Source organism: Haliotis cracherodii, unplaced genomic scaffold, assembly GCF_022045235.1.
Source record: "Haliotis cracherodii isolate W230 unplaced genomic scaffold, xgHalCrac1.p SCAF_17, whole genome shotgun sequence".
NCBI lineage: Eukaryota > Metazoa > Mollusca > Gastropoda > Lepetellida > Haliotidae > Haliotis > Haliotis cracherodii.
The window spans coordinates 1,178,159-1,190,072 of record NW_027266272.1 but is presented as its reverse complement, the minus strand read 5'-3'; the positions used below and the strand labels follow the sequence as shown (position 1 = coordinate 1,190,072).

Here is an 11,914-nt window from a genome sequence, read left to right as displayed (position 1 = left end):
TGACGCATAACAATAACTGGAAATGATGGCATGATCGTGTTATAAGTAATTCTGATCCTGCGAATGAACAAAGCCAATAGGCTAGCATTTGTCGTTTCTAGGAATCTCTGACTCATGATCAGAAACGTGATAGTCGTGTCGATGTATGTGCCATTTTCACAGTCTGCCGAATATGAATAGCGACACTACTTTTGTCACAAAGGCATTGTGCGTCGATCTGGATAAACTGCCAAGTTTATGTCTCATACAAAGAGTGACACTAGGAAGTATCCTGCTGCAAATCATTTCACGCGGATAAGCAATAAACTGTTAAAGTCATGTATAAAGAATGCAAGTCGCGGAAATTTGAAAACTGACGTAGGAAAGACTCTAATAAATTGCCTTGTCTATGATGACAATCGGATATTACAGCGGTTGATGCAATGACTCATCACGTCGAGAACTCAAGCTCCATTCGCTTTGTGGCTAATATATACAAAGTCCATTTCTTGAGCCCTCCTGGAAATGTCTAGAGTCTTGCTAAAAGTGACATTTTACTAACCTTTTTTTATAAGACATTCACTGCACGAAATCGATGTGTCTTGCTGGTTGTCATTTTAAGACAGAGACATTTATATATCTCTAACGTATATGTAACGTATATATGTTCACCGAACAAAAATCGTACCAAACTGAAGCCAATGCTACTGTACAAACTAAAGTCAACATCCCTGTACAAACTGATGTTAATACCCCTGTACAAACTGATGTCAATATCCCTGTACAAACTGGTGTTAATACCCCTGAACAAACTGATGTTAATACTCCTGTACAAACTGATGTCAATATCCCTGTACAAACTGATGTTAATACCCCTGTACAAACTGATGTCAATACTCCTGTACAAACTGATGTCAATATACCTGTACACACTGACGTCAACATCCCTGTACAAACTGATGTCAATATCCCTGTACAAACGGATGTCAATATTCCTGTACAAACCTTCGCCAATATTCCTGTACAAACTTTCGCCAATATTCCCGTACAAACTGATGCCAATATCCCTGTACAAACTGATGTCAATACCCCTGCACCAACTGATGCCAATATTCCTGTACAAACATTTGCCAGTATTCATGTACAAACTTTCGCCAATATTCCTGTACAAATTGTTGCCAATATCCCTGTACAGACTGATGCCACCTTTCCTGTACAAACTTTTGCCGATATCCCTATACAAACTTTTGTCAATATCCCCGTACAAACTGACGCCATTATCCCTGTACAAACTGACGCCAATATCCCTGTACAAGCTCATGCTAACGATTTAATTTCCATACTATTTCGTGAGTAAGGTAAATAGCCCTTAATTGACGTGTACATGCAAACTTATAACAGACACAGGTCCGTAGTTTAAGACGCATATTTGCTTTCAATTCTAGATTGCATTCAATTTTAGTCCCGGGTATGTCAACAATGTGTTTGGGTTTCAGAAAGACGTAAACACACAAGAGTTGCGTCATGTGCGGCTTTTCTCCCACGAAGTGTGCCAATTCCATGTACTCTGTCGCGAACTAAACTACCACACGTATGTTGTGCCCTTAAACCTACAATGGTCTTAAGTGTATACAAATCAGATCAAACGCTTCTCCGTAATGTAACAAGCTGTACACTTTCACATTAATTCATATTCTGTAAAGTTGCTATTTCTTGATCTTATGCTATTCGGAGACCCGAAACATTAGGTCCTGCTTATACACGAGCAGGGAAGTGCCCATGAGATGAGTGATGCGAACGCAGCTACAGTCACAATAAATAGTTATGACTATAAAACGCCTTTAAATTAAAGAACTTGAAATTCACAATACAACATCACCTTTCTGATATTATTTCCCCCGAGAGACAGCCGATTTACCATGAGCATCACAAACATTTGGAAAAGATGTGATATATTGGTTCCATGAATCTACCAGCTTTAAGTAAAGGTACAAATGTTTACCACATTCCCGAAACAATAGCTGCTTCAGATACAGTTGAGGAACTATTGACCGATCTATTCATCTATATGCAAATGCTCACATGTCTGAGCTTTTCAAGAAAACAGAAGCAATTTGAGAATATAATCTTTTTGACACACTTGATTGCAAAGCAGCTTTTTTCCAAGTCCATCATGAATTAGAAAAGTTACGTTTCATTTTTGCACAGTGTAGCACGTGTTTTCGTCAAATTAAGCTTGGTAATGGCGCTGGTAGATGACGTGATTTAAACACCAGGCATAGAGTGGATACGTTAATGGACCATTATTTCAGAAGAAAGCAGGACATGTCTACCATTAAGAGTTCGATCATCTTAAGCGTGTTTGTTTGAGGATGACATTTCATACTCATCTTCCCGAGGTAAGAGTGTCCACTCGTCTATATCAAAGCCTAATTTCTATATTCGCCATTTCAAACCTACTTTTCTTTGCTCAATCGTGGCGCCACCACATGGGGAACACGAGCCGTGTCCCTTGTAATGAAAACGCGATATCCAGCGATCAGATTGCTGTTTTTTATTTGGAAAGGCCTTACAAAGATGACCACCACAGCAGACGACGAACAGATTTGAGAATTCATCCCACCCCGAAAAACAAAATGACAGATTACCATAGTAACTATACCTGTTTCTTCTTCAGGGGCATACAGACTAGTGGCATTGCACATGGTAGAACATGAACGCACAGCGGGAGTCGTCAATAAAAAGAACTGCATCCCAGTCTCTGAGATAAGCGTTCAGTCATTTGAGTTAAAGAACAATGAAGTTCGCACTCAACTATATAAGAGTACTTCTGCTAGTTGATTTTAAAATTTTGAGCCATTTCGAAAATATTTGTATTAGCTTAATTTTTCTATTAATATCAGCCCAAATTCGACCAGCGATGGTAAATGCAATTATAATAATAATAATAATAATAATAATAATAATAATAATAATCAAGATTCATGATGAAAACAAGGCATTTCTCAATTTTCTTAAACGAGCCAAGGATGTGGGACATAATCTCTCAATGTCAGTGTTGACTTTGTTGATGGTTCTGTACTGCTGGACGGTACAGAAATTAGTGTCACCCAAGCGATGTATCATATCATAACGACCCAGACTCAGTTTTTCAAGGAGAGGCTATCTGAACGACCACTGCATCGAGTTTATGTGCAGTGTGTTGAGAGATACAGCAACCCTGCAGAGTCCTTCGCTTGGATAAAGTCGGCTGACCTGAAAAGTGAAACAGAGGGCTTTCTGTTTGCTGCTCAGGACCAGTCACTTCCCACTCGAAACCGTCAATGTGTGATCTTGCATCAAAATGTAAATATTAAAGGTAGAATATGCAATGAATTTAATGAGACTGCCCAACACATTGTCAGTGGATGCCCAGCTTTGGCATAAACACAGTATCTTTAGCGACATGATGGAGTGTCTCGATCATTTTGTTACCGTCTTCGCAATGTTTGTGACTTTGACACAGGGGTCCATCCATGGTACGACCAGAATATGCAGAGGGCGTCATGGAAAATTTTAAATACAAAATCCTTTGGAATAGGCCCGTATACAGCCTCCCACGTATCCAGGTCAACAAACCTGATCTTGTCCTTTTTGATATATCCAATAAAGTTATTTATATTGTTGCATTTTCTTTCCCTTTTGACACTAATGTGATTGACAAGATTGAGGAAAAAATGGCAAATATGCGGACCTCGCTTTCGAAATGTCACGCCTGCATCCCACGTACCACCAAGTTGTCCGGCTCCCCATTGTTCTCGGTGCCTTAGGTTTGGTACCTCCCAATCTGATGACTGTCATTAGGAGAGTACTCGGGTTTGCTACCAGGAATACAGCCCTTCTGACAATATGGGTAATGCAGAAGGCTGCAGTGTTGGGGAGTCTTCACATTCTCCGAAAAGTTCTGGGTGTGTTTGACAAGGCAGCGCTTCCTGGGAGAAGTCCCATTCGCTGTCTGGGCTGCGTGTAGAGGGTGCAAGGGCCCTGGGCTGATGATAAGCTTTACCAGCCTGACTGTGCCAGGATAACTTAAACCATCTTTGTTGCATTATTATTATTTTAATCTGGAAATAATAATACTAATACTAATACGTAACAAGGAGCCTGCTCAAACCTCTAACCTCATACCCCGGTTAATGCCTCAGCTCCCTGGGCAGCATAAAACCCAAACTGCCTGATGTTATGTCTTGACGAACAGAGGCATAATGTGGACAAAGTTCCTTGCCATAGGTGACGCCACATGTGCTACATGTGCTTCAGTGTGGGGCAGGACCGAAGCCCTAGAAACTCTCAGGAGTCAAGCTGCTGAACGCGCTCAACAATCCAACTATTCTCCGCGACTGAGGCCCCTTAACTTAACAACTCATCTCTGCACAGGACCACGTGCCATCGACCATGCCATCGCATGGCGATTTGTAAAACGTTCACTTGTTGGACTATCGATTTGGAAACAGGTCCACTCATATTTGAGCACAGAAAAGTAGGATTTTAATTACAAGGGTGGAAACTAGACTTGGATGTAGTCTAGAGGACACGCTTGCATGGCTCATCGGGAGGAATGACGCATCTGAACAGCTCGTACCAAACAGGAGGCCAGCGACTGTTAGTTCACGCCACGGAGAGGTAAGATTTATAATCACATCGACAGTATTTCAGCCATATCGTGACTAAAACAAGTTAGATTTACATAAATTAAGACAATGACACCTGTCGACAAAGGACAGTAAAAAAAACAGACTCTCACAGATATAGATTTGAATTAGAATGTGAACATAGATTAAGATTTTATAACAATACATTTTGAAAATGGGCTATAGATCACGAGCAACCAAAGTAAGCTCACCATACTAGAGAACACGGGGACTGACGGAACATCCGCTTCCAAAATGTTACCCCAGCAGGATTTACACTACTAGGCTACTGGCCAGTGTCAGTTAGTCAGTTAAGCCAAACAATTAAACCCAACATATACACTACGATTAAAACCACGGAGAATTGTAAAATGCTTTGAATGAAATGGGACTGACATACGGTTAACACCACGCAGCAGGAGGCTGCTGACTTGGTTAACACAGGCCTTTGAGCAAACATCCATGCAGTCATTGGTACAATTATACAAAATCAGCCAGCCTAGATTATCTCTCACTATTGTTTTTATTTTTCCGGCGTGATTTATCCTGTCCTCATCATAAATCAACAAACGGAATAATAAATCCATCCTAGTGCAATTTCGGATTTGACCTCCGCGTGACAGACATCAAGTAGGGTTGTCCCCCGCGTGGATTTCGAGTTGAAATAGGTTCCCAGAAATATATGCTGGTCGAAAAGGGCGACTTAATTGATTGATTGCGTATCAGTTTACCCCGACGGTGTGGATCGATGCTCACATTATCTATCACTGGATTTTCCGGTCTAGTTACAGAGTGTTACTTCACGTATGGATATTGTAAGTAGCCCCTATTGCGTATGACAAAGAAAACAAAACACTGATCTCTGTTGCCTCTGTATAACATTAAGCTGTTTGTAACTATGTGAACATGGAATAAGTCTGCCACGTTCAAACACTTCTGCCCAACTCTTGAGGCGACATAGAAATTTTTGTTCTCTGCCAAAGTCCACTCAAGTTTATCCATTTTCCAAAGGTAACAGACGCCTGCTTACTATATTGGCTTGTCGCTGGCTTGTCACGCAAGTTTGTGGACAAACCTGTATGACATCATTCAATGTCCACAACAAAATATTTTACTATTATATTCAAAGGATTCTTTCATATTACGCCAGGTAACCTGTCAAGGCATGACACATTAACTATCTTAATATGAAAGAGCCTGGTGAACTTTTTTTGAGTAGTTTATTATACAATGCCTCCTATGTGAGGCTCAGAAATCATTAATCCTCGCAGCTCTAAGCTCTAAACAACTACAAAAAGAACATTGATTCACTTACCCACACACAAATAACTTTGTGCACAGATCTCTGTCACACGTTTTAGGTTTGTAAATGTCATATACACAACAGATGGGTAGTCATGTTGAGACGTAATTCACAAGTATTTTGTTATAAGAAAGAAGATACATTTCGTACAGAACTGCTACAATGAACCACCAAGTCATCTATGCTTGTCTTCGGAAATTTGTTGTCAACAGATCCAAGCATGTTCTCTGTGACAGCTTAAAGATTACGTTGAGGAAGAACCACATTGGTTCTGATAACGTAATTAATATTCGCAGGAAATTTAATCTCACATGACTTTATCCTGAAGCCTTTGAAGTGATAAGGCATCTGTATCAGGATCTGCCTGAATGCAACCTATAAATAACGCCTACAGATCTACTGGAATTGACGTACATAGAATAGAACAGGATAATTATCCAGAAAATTACAAAAATTACAATTAAAAATCTACAGGAACTCTCCAAACCGGTCATGTGTTTCATGCAAATCACCGTGATCTTAAACATCGCCTCTGACATGGACGTCTTTGGATATAATATTCAAATTTGTTGGATGACCTACTGTATTGTCAAAATAACGAGTACATGTGGCATATATCGGGTCGATTTGATTCGTAACTGAAACGCAAAAGGCATGACTCCTTCTTCAGTTAACGTAGGAAGTTATTTCACCACTGTTATAATGCGATGAATACATATTGCCGTTAAACAATGAATTCTAATTCATCTGGTGCTTCATCATAGTTGTCTTCTTGTTCAAGACCTAGGGTAATCATCAAGGCTTGTTCTCCTAGTCTTACTCTAGAGTCAAAGACTTGATGATTGCTCATGCAGTACTCGTTCTTTTCCATTTCCGTGTTAATTTGCATCCCAATCACGTTCAACTGGTTGTCATTAATATATAAACGGCATCAACAGACTAAATTCACTTGCAAAGACCTACTCAAACAATGTACTACATTGACTAGTTCACTATGTTAACTGAAAGTTTGTCAGGCTTTGAACTTTTGGACTAGCCCTCGTATCTCCATACGTTGTTGTTCATGCTGGTGGCACCACCATCTGTTTTTTCGGCATTCAGATCGTAAAGCACGGTCAGGTTGCTAAAACCTACGGTGAGTTATTGTAGGTATACTGGAGTAATTTGTAGAGAAATCCCAGCAGCTTGGACACGATTCTGTCTCACTGGTAACCAATGCAGCTATTTGAGAACAAAACACTTTCGACAAGACTGTATGACAAGAGGGATGCCTTGGTGTCTCCATTCACAACTTTTGAGATACAATCGGGCTGCTCTTTCTACCAAGATTTCATATGATGCTTGCCCAAAGGCTGCTTGATCAAGGTTACAACATTCAAGGCCTCAGCAAAGCTTTCAAAACGTTTTATGGTAGACATGCGGAGGACATATCCAAATTTGACGCACCAGTGACAAAAACCATGTCCGATTTACTTCCCTATTTTGACTTGTACCATATGTTCTCTTCTTTTGTTTCAGGTGACCAAATGACTTGCTTTTGAAATGGTTGTGGCCGCTGCCGCCATTGAGACAAGATACTCTCATCTTTTCGCGAACACCTGGTGTCATAACTATTTGATGGTGGTTCATTGGCGCGTGCTCGTGCTTTGGTGGAATTGTGCAATCGATTCTGCTTTTGGCAGACATGTCTTATGAATAAGGAAAGGAATTTGTCGCTTTTACTTCCGTGGCAGCGCATTCGACATGTGTATTAAGTCTGGCTGCTGGATTTTGCACACGCTGTCTGTAACCTGCCCAGATGATTTTGATGAATATGCATGCATATTTCGGTTGCACTAATGTGACTAATGAATTGAAAAAGCACTTAACAAAGTCTTTGTCCACATTGCTTTTGATATGTCTTATTCCCCACCTTTAAAATACCTTTACTTGCCAAAAGATGAACTCGTTCTCATTGTTCATACCGCCGGTAACCACACACTTCCGAACCACAAAGGAGAATTGGTAAATACATGTGTATCAAATATTATACATTTCCATCATAGTGAATTATTAGAAAAGTAAATGGCTCTCAGTGGTAATAACAAATTTTCATCCAAGCCATAACATTGCAAACTGTACCATAATTTATTTTGCATAATCAATATGTTGAAGGCTTCCTTAAAGCCTATTAATGGAACCTATAATTTCTTATCTCTTCTTCATCAAGTATTTTTCTGTATTAGTGTGTAAACCGTCGCAGATCAGTAATTTTCCACCGTAGTTGTTTTCTAAAGCACTGTTCAAAGATGCGTAAAGCCTAATTCACTCACTCACGCATACATTTCACGCATACATAATTACTTCTGTCCTCTGAACATAATTAATTAATCAACCAGTCATGATTAACACCCGTAGATGATTTGTTTACGCTAGAGACAGCACTTTCCAGAAAGGGCACAGGCACACAATAGTTCTGGCAATAGGATTAGATTTGACTTAAAAGGTTCTCCTGTTCATGAATATGTTCAGCCGCGAAATCGAGAAAAAAATGTTTGGCATATCTCTAGGATGTGTCTTCCACGTCTGGAACGGTGTTTAAATACGTCCGCAACCATTAATGGTCTTATTTGACATGCAATACTCATTTCTTACACCATCAATGCTGCATGCAGATTAAAGTATGAGCGGATATCTGATACACCCTTGACATGTTGAAGAGGTCAGCTTTGGTCTGCTATTAGTTGTTGATCGACTTGCCGCCAGACAGTGGTGATCTCAGGACAAGGACACATGTTACCATAAAAATACTGTGAAGTAAAGGTCAGTTAGTGATAGTTACTGTCGAGGTGTGCCATCATATCGATGAAAGCCATTATTTATTATGACAAATATTTAGACCACGTCGGAAACCAATACAGTGTTATTTGATGTAACATGTATCAAAGCAAAGCTGTTTTCACACCACTACTGATGCCTGCACAACAAGTTGTCTGTGAATACCACATTCCTGGGATTGGTTTGGTGTGATGTATTTTTAAGCATCTTCTCAACATATGGATCTGATGGGGTTGTAATGTTCCCTTCCCGATATATGGAGTCATCACGTTGATTGAAAGTTCCGTTGACAAGTAAGTTTATGGTTCCAGGTAGCGGGGCTGCGTAACGTAATGATACAGGGTCAAGTAATCATACAGTTGCAAGTAATGAGAGTGACAAGTAATTTGACGGTGGCACAAAATTAGACAGTTTCAAGTAATGAGACTGTCTCAGGTAATGCGATGGCGTCAAGTAACGAAACTGTCTCAGGTAATGCGATGGCGTCAAGTAACGAGACTGTCTCAGGTAATGCAATGGCGTCAAGTAACGAGACTGTCTCAGGTAATGCGATGGCGTCAAGTAACCAGACTGTCTCAGGTAATGCGATGGCGTCAAGTAACGAGACTGTCTCAGGTAATGCGATGGCGTCAAGTAACCAGACTGTCTCAGGTAATGCGATGGCGTCAATTCAGGAGACTGTCTCAGGTAATGCGATGGCGTCAAGTAAGGAGACTGTATCAGGTAATGCGATGGCGTCAAGTAATGAGACTGTCTCAGGTAATGCGATGGCGTCAAGTAATGAGACTGTCTCAGGTAATGCGATGGCGTCAAGTAATGAAACTGTCTCAGGTAATGCGATGGCGTCAAGTAATGAGAGAGTCACGTAGAGGGACAGTGACAAGTCATGGAACGGTGACAAACAATGAGACTGTGTCTCGTATTGAGACGATGTCAAGTAATAAGAGAGAAGCAAGTAAGGTGCCAGTGTTAAGTAATGAGATAGTGGCCAGTAGCGGAACAGTGCCAAGTAACAAGCCAAATAGGTGGGCAGTGTCAAGTAACAGAGCCATCTGAAGTAATGAGAAAGTGCCAAGTAAAGGGACAGTGGCAAGTAATGGGACAATGCCTAGTAATGGGACAGTGCCAAGTAATGGGACAATGCCAAGTAATGAGACAGTGCCAAGTAATGGGACAGGTCCAAGTTATGGGACAGTGCCAAGTAATAGGACAATGTCAAGTAATGAGACAATGCCAAGTAATAGGACAGTGGCAAGTAATGGGACAGTGCCATGTAATGGGACAGTGCCAAGTAATGGGACAATGCCAAGTAAGGGGACAATGCCAAGTAATGGGACAATGCCATGTAATGGGACAGTGCCAAGAAATGGGACAATGCCATGTAATGGGACAATGCCAAGTAAGGGGACAATGCCATGTAATGGGACAGTGCCAAGTAAGGGGACAATGCCATGTAATGGGACAATGCCAAGTAAGGGGACAGTGCCAAGTAATGGGACAGGTCAAAGTAATGGGACAATGCCAAGTAATAGGACAATGTCAAGTAATGGGACAATGCCAAGTAATAGGACAGTGGCAAGTAAGGGGACAGTGCCATGTAATGGGACAGTGCCAAGTAATGGGACATTGCCAAGTAATTGGACAATGCCAAGTAATGGGACAATGCTTTGTAATGGGACAGTGCCAAGTAATGGGACAATGCCAAGTAATGAGACAGTGCCAAGTAATGGGACAGGTCAAAGTAATGGGACAGTGCCAAGTAATAGGACAATGTCAAGTAATGAGACAATGCCAAGTAATAGGACAGTGGCAAGTAATGGGACAGTGCCATGTAATGGGACAGTGCCAAGTAATGGGACAATGCCAAGTAATGGGACAATGCCATGTAATGGGACAGTGCCAAGAAATGGGACAATGCCATGTAATGGGACAATGCCAAGTAAGGGGACAATGCCAGGTAATGGGACAATGCCAAGTAAGGGGACAGTGCCAAGTAATGGGACAGTGCCAAGTAATAGGAGAATGTCAAGTAATGGGACAATGCCAAGTAATAGGACAGTGGCAAGTAAGGGGACAGTGCCATGTAATGGGACAGTGCCAAGTAATGGGACATTGCCAAGTAATGGGACAATGCCAAGTAATGGGACAATGCTTTGTAATGGGACAGTGCCAAGTAAGGGAACAATGCCATGTAATGGGACAATGCCAAGTAAGGGGACAATGCCATGTAATGGGACAATGCCAAGTAATGGGACAATGCCAAGTAATGGGACAATGCTTTGTAATGGGACAGTGCCAAGTAATGGGACAATGCCATGTAATGGGACAATGCCAAGTAAGGGGACAATGCCAAGTAATGGGACAATGCCATGTAATGGGACAGTGGCGAGTAATGGGACAATGCCATGTAATGAGACAATGCCAAGTAAGGGGACAATGCCAAGTAAGGGGACAATGCCAAGTAAGGGGACAATGTCATGTAATGGGACAATTCCAGATCCTGAGAAACTGACAGGTACGGTGGAAGTTAGTGTCGAGGTATGAGGCAATGTCAAATAATAAGCCAATGTCAAGAAATGAAGCAAGAGTCAATGAATTACCAAGTCTCAAAGAACGATTCAGTGATAATTTAGTGCCATCTAAATGAGCCAGTCTTGTGTTAAGTGCCTTTTTACACATCAAACAGCCATTTATTAATTTATCCTTTGATTACGTTCAGTCATAAGAAATGTATCTGGGCACACAAGGTGACATACACAATCATATTGAAATACAGAAACCAAAATCCATAATTATCTAATGCAATGTTTATTACTTTTCCATGGCATCAGTTATTTAAACATTCAAGATTGTGTAAGCCTTTAATTATCATGGGATAGGAAGACTCAAATATATGTTTAAATTATTCTGTTGCCTTTTTATTTATTGTTGACGAATATCCTATAGTGACATTTCAGCATATTCAATGGAAAACACATCCTCTCGTTGATTCTCAAGGTGACTTTGAGAGACGATCCGAATGTTAATCCAGATAAAGCTATGACATGGTGGATTAACCGTTAATGTGTGCACCTGTTGTCCCCATCTGGCGATTATCTTGTCAGTGTTATAGGTTACCAAAGAAAGACCATTACAGTTTTGTACG

General features: G+C 40.8%; 1 protein-coding gene across 1 annotated transcript; it reads left to right on the top strand.

The window, feature by feature from the left end:
- The first annotated feature begins 9,212 nt into the window (after nt 1-9,212).
- Nucleotides 9,213-9,638, top strand: LOC139465098 (uncharacterized). Its single transcript, XM_071246791.1, has one exon. It carries the CDS (start codon nt 9,213-9,215, stop codon nt 9,636-9,638), a length of 426 nt encoding a protein of 141 aa, XP_071102892.1.
- Nucleotides 9,639-11,914: the final 2,276 nt, after the last annotated feature.

Bases quoted from the DNA above. Each gene is read 5' to 3' on its own strand.
- LOC139465098 (XM_071246791.1), top strand. From the start codon at position 9,213: ATGGCGTCAAGTAACGAAACTGTCTCAGGTAATGCGATGGCGTCAAGT.